Source organism: Trachemys scripta, chromosome 5 (genome assembly GCF_013100865.1).
Source record: "Trachemys scripta elegans isolate TJP31775 chromosome 5, CAS_Tse_1.0, whole genome shotgun sequence".
NCBI lineage: Eukaryota > Metazoa > Chordata > Testudines > Emydidae > Trachemys > Trachemys scripta.
This window is the reverse complement of record NC_048302.1, coordinates 38,141,750-38,157,780: the sequence shown is the minus strand read 5'-3', so window position 1 is coordinate 38,157,780 and position 16,031 is coordinate 38,141,750. Positions and strand designations below refer to the sequence as shown.

General features: G+C 41.9%; 1 protein-coding gene across 4 annotated transcripts in view; it reads left to right on the top strand.

The window, feature by feature from the left end:
• PDE5A (phosphodiesterase 5A) overlaps nucleotides 1–16,031 on the top strand; it is a 99,334-nt gene that overhangs the window by 61,670 nt on the left and 21,633 nt on the right. For all 4 annotated transcript variants that reach the window (XM_034771040.1, XM_034771039.1, XM_034771042.1 and 1 more), the window contains exons 12-13: nucleotides 11,078–11,224; nucleotides 12,962–13,087. In XM_034771040.1, the coding sequence (XP_034626931.1) occupies nucleotides 11,078–11,224; nucleotides 12,962–13,087 (273 nt within the window). The remainder of the gene's footprint in view (nucleotides 1–11,077; nucleotides 11,225–12,961; nucleotides 13,088–16,031) is intronic.

Genomic DNA, 16,031 nt, shown 5'->3' with positions numbered 1-16,031 from the left:
AATGAAAATAAATCTGTTGCTGAGTTTCATTGGTGTAGAATGGGTAAGGCTATGTTTTAGTCACGGGTATTTTTAGTTAAAGTCATGGACAGGTCATGGGCAGTAAACAAAAATTCATGGCCCGTGACCCGTCCATGACTTTTACTATATATCCCTAACTAAAACTTGGGTGAGGGGGCTGTGGGTGCTTGGGGGGGGTGGGGGGCAGTCTGGGAGTGTGTGGGTGCTGGGATGACTGGCCTGGGATCCCCGCTGGTGCTGGGGGGGAAGCGGGTGGCACGCAGCCTGGGACCCCCACGGCGGTGTTGGGAGGAGCATGCAGTGGCATGCAGCTCAGGACTGGCCCTTCCACCTAGGAGCTGCAGGGACATGCTGGTGGGAGCCGGGGAGCCCCTCCGCCCCACACCCTGCCCCTAGCCCTGAGCCCCCTCCCACACCCAAACTGCTGCTGCTGGCTGCTGCAGAAGTCACGGAGGTCACGGAAAGTCATAGTATCCGTGACCTCTGTGGCAGACAGGCAGCCTTAATCATGGGACATGAAAAGACCACATTGCATCATGGGAGATGTAGTCTAGCCAGGGAGCTAGGCCCATATGGAGAATGGGGGCATTGGGGTCTGAAACTACATCTACCGTGAGGCACCATGGCAGCTCAGGCAGACGCAGAGTTTAACAATATCCCAGAATGAAAATTTTTGATATTTCTGGATCAAATTTTTTGATAACTTTTTATACCACAAAATTTTTTATATTTCAAGTTTTCATCTACTTTGAGATGAAAACAAATGTTGAAATATCAGAATGTCCACAGGACAGAAATGTTGTTTTTCTATCAACTCTATCTAAATACTAATCCTGGGATATTATAATTAATGTATTCCCCTACTTTGCTCATTGTGTACTTCTGTAGTTAACATCCACTACCCAATGAGTAACTGCATCTAGTAGGTCAAGACATGTTTCAGTCTCACTCCTCCCTTTCTGGGACATATTGCTGATGCCCACTGTTTGTTCTTCCCTGAAGATCTCAGTCACTACATTCTTCATTATAAAATTGAAGCTTGTTATCATTAGGTATAATTCTAACTTATCTAAGGCCATTCATCTGTCTCTTTTCCCTTCTTATCTCTTCTGTGTGGTAGGGTACTCCTGGCTTTGATACCTATTAGCCTAGTCCAGGGGTCGGCAAGCTTTCAGAAGTGGTGTGCCGAGTCTTCATTTATTCACTCTAATTTAAGGTTTCGCATGCCAGTAATACATTAACGTTTTTAGAAGGTCTCTTTCTATAAGTCTATAATATATAACTAAACTATTGTTGTATGTAAAGTAAATAAGGTTTTTAAAATGTTTAAGAAGCTTCATTTAAAATTAAATTAAAATGCAGAGCCCCCCGGACCGGTGACCAGGACCCGGGCAGTGTGAGTGCCACTGAAAATCAGCTCGCGTGCCGCCTTCGGCACACGTGCCATAGGTTGCCTACCCCGTCCTAGTCCCTAGGAGGCAACAATTGTGTTTTCTTTATTGGCCACACTTTTTTGGGCCACTTTTCCCCAACAGAGATACCACCCAGGAGAACATGTCTCTTCTTTCTAGTGGCTTCCATTCAGGGCTTGCCTCTTGATCACTGATTGGACTGCTGATCTCTGCTGGGTTCTTAGTCTGAGGACGGAATACCGATTGCAGGCACAACTGTTAAAACAGTTTTTTTGTGCATTATCTTTTCTTCTTACAGCTTTCACTTAAGCCACGTTCCTCCATCTTTCTTCATTTCTCAGAGCTTCCGCTATGCTCTGCATTCTCTCAAATTGCCTTATCTTTCCTGAAGATCCCTTTTGTCTCTTTCCAGTTTGTTTTTCTTTGTGACTTTCTTCTCATTGACTTCATCTGCCTCTCAAGCCTTTCCATCCTTCCTCCAAATCAGAGAGGGCAGATTACATTTCAAAATGGGTATCCCTTATGTTCTTTCATTTGTTGCGCATGTCCCGCACCAGACTGATTTTGATCCTTCGTTTGCCATTCTTTTTAGTTCATCAATGACTGCAAAGTGCTTTGAGAGCCTCTGATCGAAAGTGCTATGGAAGTGCAGAGTATTACTACTATTATGGCAAATGGTGTTTCATACTTTGGAATGTCTCTTCATTTCTTGGAAACTCTTAGTGTCAAAGGACTCTACTACTGTAACAGCTCCCATGCTGCACTCTCCTGTTTGCTTCTCAGCTAACTTTTTCTGTGCTCTATATTTTGTTCCCAACTCAGCTACTGCCTTGTTTATGGCTTGGTTTACCACTCAGTACCTAACTCCTACACATGTCAGACTTTTGTTTGGATTCACTCCGTTGTTGGCTCTCCTCTCTGTGACCAAAGATAAGCTTGAGATCGATGGTGGTAACTGAAGTCAAGAGTTTTAAAACAAAAGGCAAATGTTGCTAACTTTGGAAATGCTTTCTAGATTTGTTTATTAAAACAATGTCAGGGGCGAATTTGGCCTTCAGACTGAGGCTAACAGTGGGAGCTTGCTTTTTTCACTTTCTTTGAGTTTGGCACTTACGCTGTTCTAGTCTCATGTGTGCATCCAGAGAATGTAAAATAATAACACATTGGTGGCTTAACAAGCTACACCACAGATCTTCTGGGGAGGCTGCCAGTGGCTCATTTCCTCCCAACCATCTGGTGGCTCTCTCAGGATTCAGAGACCACTAGTGAACTGTTTTCCTTCTGTAGAAATTGTAGGACCATGAAGGGCCTCTGGTTGCTAGCCTGCTCCACTTTCCTATTGCAGAGAGCAATAGGCCTTTGTCAGTCTTGCTTCTTTGTGAAACAGATCTTTATTTTCAGTGAGCCTCCTTTAAGTGAATAAAAGAATTAAACCACACATGATAGTGATAGATGACATCAAAAAGAAAACTTGCATTCTGTTTTGCATTTCATCATTCAGAGTTTGAATAATATTCTAAAGAATCATTCTTTTTATTGCCTATAACATATTCTTGGAGGAACAATTATTTTTTTAAGAGAAAAGAACCCAAGCCAAATCAATAGACCTTCTGCTGGTCATAATTCACAATCTGATGAGCACAACTGAGCATGCCAAAGTTTGTTTGTTTATTTATGTTGATTTGTCCAAAAGAGGGAGAGTTTTCTGTTCTGTTTTTATATACCAAGGCTCTGGTGCCTCTGCCATATGTTAAAAATACAATCAAACCAATACACACAAAAATAACTGCAGCCTCCCCAAAACCACAAATGGAAAAACATAAGACACACCAACCACAGACTCCAACCCACAGCGCATTCACCTTCCCTCTCCAAAAGCCTGGAAAAGTGATTGGATTTGTAGCATGTGCTGAAGGTCAGCAGGTTTGTGCTATTGTGAGCAAGGATGGGGGTTGACTCCAGAGTGCAGGGTTCCTGACAGAGAAGGCCCTGCCAGCAGCTTCTTTCTTTTTTTTAAAGCTGGCTGGGGGGAGTGTCTCTGCTGTACCACAGGGAGTCTTACCTTGAGAGATGTGGTTTCTCACCTAAGTTGATCCCAAAAGCTTTAGATCTTTATAGATTAAAACTGGCATTGGCCTAAAAAAGGGGAGAAATTATTGGAATTTTTTTCCTTCAAATTTTGAAATTTCATCAAAGTTCAAAACATTCTGACTAGTTCTATAGCTGGGTGAAAAATGGGGAAAATATACTTTGTGAATAATTTCTCAATGTTTCCAGTTTATTTTTTGAATTTCATCAGTTCAGATTGCGACCTGTGCTGGGTCAATGGCAGGATGTTAGGTTTCAAGGGTATGTCTACACTGCAGCTGGGAGTGAGCATTCCATCCTGGGTAGACAGACTCGCACTAGTAGGGCTCGAGCTAGCATGCTAAAAATAGCAGGGTGAAAGTTGTGGCTCCATCAGACACTCAGATTGGCCACCTGAGCTCAAGCCTGGGGGGCTGGGTGCCCCCATACAGCAGGAAAGCCCATTTGCCAAAGAGGCTGCCAGTTCCTGCCCTGGCATCATTTTCTGAGTTGATTTAGACTGCAGCCCCTTGTTGAGCGCATTGCAGGAGTCTAATCTCAAGGTGACAATGGCCTGGATCCTGGTAGCAAGGTTCACAACCAAAAGAAATGACCTCAGTCTCCTGGCCAGATGTGTATGAGCAAAGAAGCTCTCCCAGTCACTGCTGCTGCATGATCATCTAACTGCAGCTGGGGATCCAGTAATGCCCCCAGATCTTTAACTGAAGTAACAAATGGTGGGCTCATAGTGTCTGTTAAAGGGCCAGATAAGATCTCTGCCATACCTTCAGCTGCTTACCCCATCTCAGCAGCATCACTTCTATCTTAATACTGTCTGGAGGCATATTAAACCCAGCAATAAGAGTCTGGCTGAGTTGATTTAAGTTCTCCTTCAATCAGCTAGTCCTCCTCCAGGCTTATATCCCTATCAAACACCAGGTAAGGCATTTGGGTCAGATGAAATTCAGAAAAAGAGCTGGGTATCACCAGCATACTGAAAACACTGCCAGCTAATGCCTCATCACTAATTCTTCCAATGACTGAATATACACATTCAACAAGAGGGGGTACAAGATAAGAGCTCTAAGAAACACCACATGAGAAAATCTTAGGCTTAGAAGAACGGTTGCCCCAAACTACCTTCTGAGACCTCTCAGAGAGAAATGAAACCATGGAAGAGTGACCCCCCCCATCTACTCTCACTGAGGTTTGCAAGTGAGCAAGGTAGTGTATTGATAATACAAATTGCTGCTGTGCATCTAAAATGAAAACTGACTCCTAGGAAAATTGTCAGGTGGATGTTTTCATCTAAAATTATTGTAGACCCCCAAATACCCATTCAGTAATTGTCAAACAGTTCCCAGTGTAGTATTACAGCCCATTAACTGATGTGTCAGTATAATCTTTGTTCCTAAAACCAGGGTAAGAAGCTGATCTTGCTCTTTCTTTAAAAAAAAATCTTTTAAAAATCTGTAGTCAACAAACCCCATTTCTGATTTACAGTCATGAAAGCATTTTTCTTAGTTTGTTTATATTTTTAGCAACAGAATAAAACACTTGAAATGGCAAAAACCTGTCATCGTGTTTATCATATTTTTCTGAAGCCATCTGGCAGCTGTTTTAGGAAGGTTGGAGGGCAAACAACTCTTAAGATCAAATGGGTCATTTTAAGTTGGTTGGAAGTTGGTGCTCCAAGGCCCAGTTTTAATTAAATACAGGGTAAATGTTTGTTCCTAAATCTGAACTTATTCTCTGCATTAGGAATATGTATTTCTGTCTATGGCTAGAAAGAACGGTTCTGTTTCTACTTTTAACCTGTTTAAGGTCCTGATCTGGGAAAGCATGGGCATAAGTCTATCCCATTCTAGGATTGTACATTAGCACATACCTGAGTGCTGTCCTACATAAGGTTACTTCTCTGAAGCAGAGTATAGTCACTGGCTGAAATGCATTTTTGCACCCATCTACATGTGCTGAGCAGTTAGCCCGTTGGAGTTCTAGGTGGCAGGTAGCTAGGGCTAGAGGGGGCTTAGCCCACCAAATGTGAGCTATGTTGCTACTACCTGGTGGCCCAGCAACAGGACAAGCAAGGAGAGTCCCTGGAGCCCAGTGGCAGGCAGTGAGGTGGGTCTACAGGGCCCTGTCATGGAGCTGCAGGCAGAGTCCTTCCTGAGTGTGTCCAGTGCCGAGCGAGCCAGACCCCATTCCGGCATGGTAGAAACGAGTCTGTCCCTTCCCTTCCAGCAGAGCTGGAGCTGGTGTCAGTGAGGGAGAGAGGAGCAGGTGAGACAGAAGGAGGAGAAGAGAGGGGGGGAAGGGGCTGTGGAGGAGGGAAGCCAGACCCAGCTACGGCCAGCTGTGGCCACTGGCACTGCCACAGAGCTCCCTGTGCTCCCAGCCCCTTGCCTCTCCCACAACCCCTCCAAATAATCCACCAATACCTGACCTAGTCCTCAACCACTGCTTAAACCCATCCAGCTCCCTGCTGCCCCATCCCCAAATAAACACCACAACCCTTTCCTGCCCCCCACATAAACCCAAACTCCACAAACCACATTCTTCTGCTACAGCCCCACCCATCCCGCCTTCACACTACACCAACTCTCATCTCCCCAATAAACTCACCCTGTCACAAAGGCCCCCCAAGCAACATCCCCATGAAATATGACCCTGCCCGAGCCCTCCCTCCATTCCCTAAAGCCCTACATACCCTCCCCCACCATTGCTCATTCCCCATTAAACCCACCTCTTAAAACCTCCCAATCCCCAAAATACTTCCCTCCCCCCAACCTCCCCTTTCACTCCTGTGCCCTGTCAGTCCATGACCCCTTACTCCCCCCAGGGCATTTCCACTGCCACCAGCACCCAAGTCCATCTACCATACAGATCACCTCAAATGTCACCACCTCCTGGCTGCTCCTCTTCCATCCTTCAGTTGCTCCAATCACTTATGGCTCCCGCAGGAACTTCCTGCAGTGTCCCTCACCCCTTTAGCCCTGGCATCAGTATCCCATCTTCCCACCACAGCAAGAGCTAATGGCGGGAGCGCAGAGCCATGCCACTGCCGGGGTGAATGCAGGGTGCACACCTGCCTATCACACTTCCCAGGGGTACCGAGGGTTGTGTGAAAGAGACCTGCCTGTAGCTGCCATGGATCAGCTCACTGACAACCCCGGCCGCAGGCAGTACAAATACTTCCTTCTCAGCCCCATGGTCTCTGCTATCTCTCTGCAGGCAAACAATAAGCACACACCAACCCCTGAACCCTCCGAGTGTCCCTGTGGAGTGCCAGCCTCTGTTCCACTGCACACTCACAGCACTCACAGATTTCACCACTCTTGAATGAATAGTACAGCCCAGCTTATTAGTTTTAACTCCAAATCATCACTCCACTTAACACACAGCACTTAGATACTTTTATAGTAAAAACAAGAATAAGTTTATCATCAAAGAACAGAGATTCAAGTGATGGAAAGGAAGAATATTGGAAACAAATGGTCATAGATAAAACAAAATCATAACATGTTTTTAGAGCCTAAACTTAACACCTACAGGATAGTTTACCCCAACTCCTTTTTCCCAGTATTTTCAACCAGGTTGTTTGAGAGCCCTATTTCATAAGCTCAAGCCTGCTGGTGGCTTGTCCTCACAGACTGAAGGAATACTGGGGATTCATCTGAATAATTCCAAAAGTTCATTAGCTTTTCTCCTAAACAGGCCCTGCTGTTCTTGTTAGTTCTTAAAGTCCCCACAATCTACTGATTAGCATGTTGTTCAAACTGTAAATGGGCATCCCTTGGGACCCATATAAAACTCAGTTTTACATGACCAGCTAGGGGGAGATAAACATCTCTTTCCCCACTCCTTACAGGAGCATATGGGTCACCATTTGGTGACCTACCTTTACATACAGACTTAGAGAACATAATTTGTAGTATCTATCCATAGCTCCTCACATATTGTCCATACATGCATCTCACTATGAGTGTGGCACAGGCTTTCATTAGAGAACTTACATGGCAATCTTTGGCAGACTAGTATGTAGATACCAGACCCAGAGAATCTCTGTAACCATTATGTACCCCAGTTGGCATCAAGAGGTCCTTGGGTCACACACTCACCGGGGCTTCTCCTCCACACTGGGCCAGGATAGAGAGAGTGACCCATACGCACACACTGGAGAGCAGGGCCTGACAGTTTCACTCAGCTTCCCTCAAAGAATATTTTCACCAGGTGACTATGATTGGAGTCCCTAATTGGGGCCTCCAGACACGATCAAAATACATACAGTAAGCAACAGTAATTATAGGCCAGCTCATTGCACCACAGTTACGCAGAGAAAGGTAGCGGTAGCTCCCCTTCTTTCCTTCCCTATGCTGTGCCGGTTTGTAATTTTGCTGAGGTGGAAAAAGTGAACATTTTGGATGAAAGAAGTGGTTGTTTGGGAGGTTAATACTACATTTAGAAGGTACAGTGTATTTCAATAGTACAAGCGAGGAACAATAGTTAAAATGGCTTTCAAACAGCGACACGGGAGAAGGAGCTCTGTTGTCTCTGGGAACTGAGAGGAGAAATAACCAAGCCACAGTTGTTTTGATGTATAGCTGGAAAGTTGTGGTTTCTATCTCTCGGTTGGGGAGAAGCTTGTTGCTTTTCTTCCCACGTGGGCATCAAAGGCAGGAGATCAGTGAATAGAAAGAGATAAGTTATAGAAGAGGTCAGAATGCAGACATGAGAAAATATCCTGCTGAGCTCCTGCTGTGTACATCCTTTTACCTCATGAAAGATCTGGTTGCAAAGGCCTTGTGTTTGCTTCACTTTGTATAGCTAGGGGGAACGTTGATACACCACTAAAAGGATGGTGATGATATAGCAAGCCATTGCACTCTGCATTATTAAAATCCTGCGAGTTTCACCCTCCAAGACACCCAGGCTCATATCCTCTGTGTTTAATATGCCTCAAGACAGTTGAAATCTCTCATTGGAGGGGACGTTAATTTATTGGGGAAAAGATCAGAATCTCCCATATTAAGAATCACAAAATTACTCCGACTGCAGCGTGACGGGTTCCCACTGGAACTGGGGTACCATTGAGCCCTCTGACCCACCAGCCTGGGCTCCCTCTCACACTGTGCTGCTGTGACAAGCTGCAAAGCCCCCCAAACTTGCATTTTCACCAGCATTCACACAGGTAGGAACACACCCAGCTGCAGTTACAGGCAAGCTCTCTAACCACCAGCCTAGGACCCTAGAGCAGTATCGTCCTACCCTGGTCAAATCTGGCTAGTATATGGGTTTAATACCTGGTCGGCCTCTCCCTCAATGTGAAGAGGGCCATGCACACTTGTGGTAACAAAGCAAAGATTTTCCCCAGACATCTTAGTCAAATGCACACTGTTTGGATTAAAACATAAAATAAATTTATTACTACAAAAGATAGATTTTAAGTGACTGACTATAAGTGATAGCAAACACATCAAAGCAGATTACCTAGTAAATAAACAAAAACTCAAACTGAGTTATTTCGCAAAATTAGCAAATTCTCACCCTGAGTGATAAGCCAGCTGGCAGATTCTTAAGGCACAAGCTGCCTTGGCTTTGCAGCTTGGGTTTGCCAGGTTTTCATACACCGGCTAGAAATCCCTGTAGCCTGGGACCATCACTTCCCCTAGTTCAGTCTTTGTTCCTCAGGTGTTTCAGTTGTGCTGTAGGGAGAGTGAGGTGCCATCATGATGACATTTCCCCCTTTTATATCTTCTTCCCACTTTCTGGAAAGCTCTTTTGCTGTGACCTGGGTCAAACAGTTCCCACTGTGTAGTGCTATCTCTGAGAGGTTTCTATCGTACACAGTCCCTGGGGTAGTCCTTGTATGCATTTCCTCAATAAGCCATTAACATTGTTTGGCCTTTTTGCTGTTGTACCTGAAAGGCTGCTTGTGGGTGTTTTCAACCTCACAACATGTTTCAGTAACACATACCTAGCCAAATTTCATAACTTCACATACGATGATAGCACATACAATTCAACAAGATATTAATGTCTAGCAGATGAAGACTTTTAGAATGATACCTTACAAGGCATACTTTGTGCAAAACATATCCTAATTACATGACCATGATGAATAAGGGGTCACACAGAACTACTTTTTCCCCCCTTTAACTACTTTGAATGAGTGTAATAAATGTTGTGATGTAATGTATTTATTATCAACATTTTAGAAGTGGAAGACGTTGGGAATTCAAGGAAAGCAAAGTAAAATAGTAGTCCTGGTTCACTAAATCATTGTTTTTGCACTGGGAAACAATGTGAAAAAGCTGTAGCATTTGGAGTTACGCTTTGAGTGGCCATTAGGTTTCCCAAGTGCATGGCCCTTTCACCTACCAAGGCAGTTTATTGTAATGTAGGATTCCTTCTTAAATGTCAGTTTCCATTTCAATTTCATGATTCTACATTTCTGATTTAAGTAATACACAGCAATAAAGTGAGAAGAATGTAAATGCGGTTATGAAAGGAGAATGTAATTTCTACCAAGGGAGAGCTGAGCAGCATGATTACGATACTAATGTTAATAGAAATATTCCTGGACTTCAGTAAGAATAAAGGTGAAAGATAAAACACAGATCTCCTTTTTATCTTTCACGGTCTTGACTTTTATCTGATTTTTAAAAAACACATCAATAGATATATAGTTGAAACAGGTGTAAGGGAATTGCACTGGAAAATCCTGCCTTTTTTTATTTGATACAAAAAACCAGTATGAGCTTTTGGATCATAGTGCCAGACTCTGCTTCATTCATCTTGATATTTATTTCTATCATCCTTAATGTAAAGGCCCTGAAGATGCCGCAAAGGGGCTTATATCGTGAATTTCACTGCTGTATAAAGAAACTGAAAATGTTTGGAGACATTGGAATAGTTAGTGCTAAATGCAGTGCCAGATTTTGAAAGTTAAGTTGCCATGGGTGGAGCCAAAATTTTCCATGCCAAGGGTTGGCCTTGCTGTGATTCCCCTCCCCCCCCCCTTTTTTTTTTTTTAACATTTCAGCAGTAAAATTTCAGCCATTTCTGAGAATGAGGTTAGAGGAAAATAGGTAGTTTGATCCACTTTAAAACAGTTTCCAGCTGTTTCTTTGTTTAGGTCTAGTGCTTCCAGGGTTTAGAGCAGGAACTTGAAATTTGGCAGGGTCTTATGGTCCGAGAAGTGCCTTTTGAGTCCCTAATTCACAAGCCTCTGAACATTTTCAGTAGAGCATGTTAGAAGATTGTAGCTAAAACCTGCTTAAAAATCAATGGCCTATTGCCATGGGTAATTTAGGTGACAGAAGGATGGTCCAGGTAACCCTTTTAATAATTTTGGCTTATGGATAAATTTACATTAATTCTAAGAACCAAATAAGATTAACATTGAACAAACAAGGATCGGGACAGATAATCAAGGGAATGTAGTCACCAGCTTTCAGTACAATGCAAAGGTAAACTTTATCAGAATACTGCTGTTCTCCTGATGCAAAAAGATGTGATTATTCCAGACTTTCTAACTGCTACTGCTCAGTTTGTTCTCTTTTATTTTTCCCAAGACGGCTGTTGTGCCATCTGCACAATCTCTCAAGCTAACTGACTTCTACTTCAGTGACTTTGAGCTTTCCGACATGGAGACAACATTGTGTTCAATTCGAATGTTCACCGATCTCAACCTGGTGCAGAATTTCCAAATGAAACATGAGGTACAGAAGCTGCAGACTGCTATTTACATGTGGAGGGAAAACATCAGACAACTTCACTCCAAAAATGTGTGTGTGTCCTCAACACACAGCCAAGACCAATTTTAGGGGGGACTGCATAGCTGGGGCAATTGGTAGTGAGATACAGAGCCTTTCAACTAGACCATCAATTCATAGATTCGTATATTTTAAGATTATTAGAATTTAAGATTAGAAGGGACCACTAGATCATCTAATCTAACTCTTAGGGCTTGTCTACACTGGCACTTTACAGCGCTGCAACTTTCTCGCTCAAGGGTTTGAAAAAACACCCCCCTGAGCGCCGCAAGTTTCAGCGCTGTAAAGTGCCAGTGTAGACAGTGCAGCACCACTGGGAGCCACACTCCCAGTGCTGGTAGCTATTTCCCTCATGGAGGTGGTTTTTTAGCTATGCCACGACAACACAAGCCACGTTAAAGCACTGCCATGGCAGCGCTTTAACGTTACCAGTGAAGACGTGCCCTTATATATATCACAGACTATCGAATTTCACCCAGTTACCTCTGAATTGAGCCCAATTATTTGTGTCTGACTAATGCATATCTTCCAATTCAGATAGAACCAGGGTGAAAGTGAGACCCAAAGTCCTTACCATCTCATATAATGAGTCGGTTTCTATCCAGTTCTTAATGTACAGGTGTCTGCATCATAAAAAAACACCCCCACAATTGGCACCCATGTTGGAACCCTCGCCAGAAACACCCAGGCATTAATGGACATGGAAAATTGAGCTATCTTTTCCCACCAGCTCTGATCCCTCCATTCTCAGGTTGAAGCATATTGACAGGAGTAGCAGCTTCTATTGCTCTTGCCTGTTGCTCCTTGCTCTTTTTTGTGAACGGATGATGTTAATTTTCCATTGCTGTCAATGTGTCACCTTTTGCAAGAACACTAAAATTTCCTTAAACAAAATGATAATCAAGATCCTTAGCTGTCATTAATCAGCATAGCTCCATTTAAGCCAACAGATTTCGACCAATTTACACCATGTGAAGATCTGGCCTTTATACCTTTCACTTTCATAAAACTACGACAAAATCTATGTCTTTTTGTTCTGTAAAACACCTAGCAGGGATCTGCATAAATAATAACAACAAACAATATGATAAGCATTAAAAGCCTTTATATCATACTTACATGATTTACAAGGTCCATCTGTCTCTTCTTATGCTTTGATTCCATCTGGTGTGAAGCAGGAGCTCATGTTCACTTTTCCAGTCCACTTTTCCAGACAACCTTTAGGGTTCCCTCTAATTCAAAATGAAACAGGTTCTGGTGAACACACAAATACTGTGAACAACTTCTTCATTCAGTTAAATCAGCATAACTCCAAATAGTAGGTCTACACTAGTGTACCTGGAACCATAATTTAGCTGTTGGTTCACGTCATGAACTGGTAACTTTAGGAATACAGGTGTCCACATAATAAATAAAACAAAGCTGCAGTTGCCTATGAACTGTTTAGCAAACTCTAGGTTTTGGAAGTGAGGAAGCTAAACTAAGAGATGACACAGATTTTCCTTATCCATATTTTTACATAAAAGTGTGTTAATATTAAACTCTACTGAAGACAAGTAAAAATGAAAAAATTTCCGCATTAAATCTACAATAATTAGAATTCTCTTTATTTTATTTTTGTGTGTGAAAAGATTAAAGTTGTAGTGTATTTTGCATTTAACTGAATGATGCTGTTTGTTAAAGGTTCTTTGCAGATGGATTTTGAGTGTGAAGAAAAATTATCGAAAAAACGTTGCATATCACAATTGGAGACATGCCTTTAACACAGCCCAATGTATGTTTGCTGCTTTAAAATCGGGTAAACTTCAGGTATGTTTGACTGTTTTCACCCTAAGAGCCTTTTAATTAACTAAGTACTGTAAACTTGCACAGACCCAGTTTTGATCTCAGTAAGACCTATGTCAGTCTGGAATATCTTCACTGAAGTCAGTCCATCTTCTCTGAAGACTTCAGAACCTGACCTTAGAATCACAGAAATGTAGGGCTGGAAGGGATCTTGAGAGGTCATATAGTCCAGCCCCTTGTGCTGAGGCAGGATCAAGTATACCTAGATCATCCCTGACAGACGTTTGTCTAACCTGTTCTTAAAATCCTCCAATGACAGGGACTCCACAAACTTAACTACCCTTATAATTAGAAAGCTTTTCCTAATATCTAACCTAAATCTCCCTTGCTGCAGATTAAGTTGATTATGTCTTATCCTACCTTCAGTGGACAATTGATCACCATCCTCTTTATAACAGCCCTTAACATATTTGAAGACTTTTTATTAGGTCCTCCCTCAGTCTTCTTTTCTCAAGACTAAATATGCCTATTTTTTTTTTTTAACCTTTCCTAATAGGTCAGGTTTTTTAAACCTTTTATCGTTTTTGTTGCTGTCTTCTGGACTCTCTCCAATTTGTCCACTTCTTTCTTAGAGAGTGGCAACCAGAACTGGATACAGTACTCCAGGTGAGGTCTCACCAGTGCCGAGTAGAATGGGACAATTACCTCCTGTGTCTTACATATGATATTTTTTGTTTATACACCCTAGAATATTAGACTTTTTTGCAACCACATCACACTGTTGATTCATATACAATTTGTGATCCATTATAATCCCTCCAAATCCTTTTCAGCAGTACTACTGCCTAGACAGTTATTCCCCATTTAGTAGTTGTACATTTGATTTTTTTTTCTTCTGAAGTGCAGTACTTTGCATTGTCTTTATTGAATTTCATGTGATTGATTTCAGACCAATTCTCCAACTTGTCAAGGTTGTTTTGAATACTAATCCTGGAATCCTCAATACATTTTTTAAGCATACTCTCCACTCCATTATCCAAGTCATTAATGAAAATATTGAATAGTACCAGACCCAGGAAGACCCCTGGGGATCCTACTAGATATGTCCCCCAGTTTTACAGTGAACCATTGGTAACTTCTTTTTGAATATGGTCTTTTAACCAGTTTTGGGCCCAATTTATAGTAATTTCATCTAGACCACATTTCCTTAGTTTGCTTATGAGAATGTCACATGGGACTGTGTCAAAAGCTTTACTAAAATCAAGATATATCACTTCTATATCTTCCTCCCATCCACTAGGCCAGTAGCCCTGTCAAAGAAGGAAATTAGTTTGGTTTGACATTATTTGTTCTTGACAAAATCATGCTGGTATTCCTTTTCACTCTATTATTATTTGGGTGCTTACAAATTGATTGTTTAATAATTGGTTGCAGTATCTTTCCAGGTTACAAAGTTAGGCTGACTGATTTATAATTCCGCAGGTCCTATTTGTTCCCCTTTTTAAAAATATGTACCGTGTTTGCACATCTCCAGTCATTTGGGGCCTCACCCATTCTATATGAGTTCTCAAAGATAATCACTAACGGTTCTGAGATTGCTTCAGCTAGTTCCTTAAGAACCCTAGGGTGAATTTCTTCAGACTTGAATACATCTAAATTATCTAAATATTCTTTAACCCGTTCTTTCCCTATTTTGGTTTGTGTTCCTTCCCCCTTGTTAATATTAATTGTGTTAAGTAGCTGGTCGCAATTTACCCTTTTAGTGAAAACTGAAGAAAAATAGGCATTAAACACCTCAGCCTTCTTGATGTCATCTGTTTTTAGCACTTACTCCTTGTTAAGTAGAGGACCTATACTTTCCTTCGTCTTTCTCTTGCTCCTATTGTATTCTCTTCTCTTCTGAACCTCCTCTTCTTGTTTTTTATGTCCCTTTCTAGTTATAACTCATTTTGTGCCTTAGTCCTAGTTGCTTGTGCTATTCTTTTGTACACATCGTTAGCAATTTGTCCACATTTCCATGTAAGATTCCTTTCTGATTTTCAGGTAATTAAAGATTTCCTAATGGAGCCATATTCATCTCTTACTATTCTTCCTTTCTTTCCTTTGCATCAGGATAGTTTGCTGTTGTGGCTTTAATATTGTCTCTTTGAGAAACAGCCAGCTCCTTTTTCTCTTAGGTCCCATGGGAAGAAAATCTTACTTCTAGTTCTCTACGTTTGTTAAAGTCTGTATTATGGTACTTATTCTGCTCCTCTCACTTTTTCCTTTCCTTTGAATCATGAAAGCTATAATTTCACGATCATTTGTACTCAAATTGACAAACCTTCAGATTCACAATCAGTTCCTCCCTGTTAGTCAGAATCAAGTCTAAAATGGCTTTCCCCGGGTTATTTCCTCCACCTTCTAATATAGAAATTTGTATTATTAAATTATTGCTGCAGCATCCTGTAGGTGCTTCCAATGAGAATGGCACAAACCAGACATCTACAGGATTTTGTCCTTTCCTTTTAAGTTAAATAATTGCATTTTTGAGTTTTATGCTTATATCATACACCGGTCAGGAAGGTACAGGGGAAAAGAGTCACCTTACTACAATGTCTTTCTTCATAAATATCAAATATGAACTTTTTTAAAATTCACGAACCCCTGTTATTAATCGGTTTGTGTCATCTTACAACAACTTCTGTTGGGACAAATAAGTGTCTCCATCTAAAGCCAAAGGTAACACTAATAATGAATAGAGGCAAAGCTCTTCATAGACAGAATCCTTCATGCTCAGCAAAAATTGGACATGTCACCTTCACTTTGTGCTTAGCCTCCACAGACAGGAGATCTCTGAAGATCCAAATAGCTTAGGGGCCAAGGGTTTGGGGAACCTTCTTAGCCCCTATTGCATTGTCTATAATCGCTCCATTATTGTACACATTGTATACATTTCAGCCTGATTAACAAGAAGCAGAAGAAATGG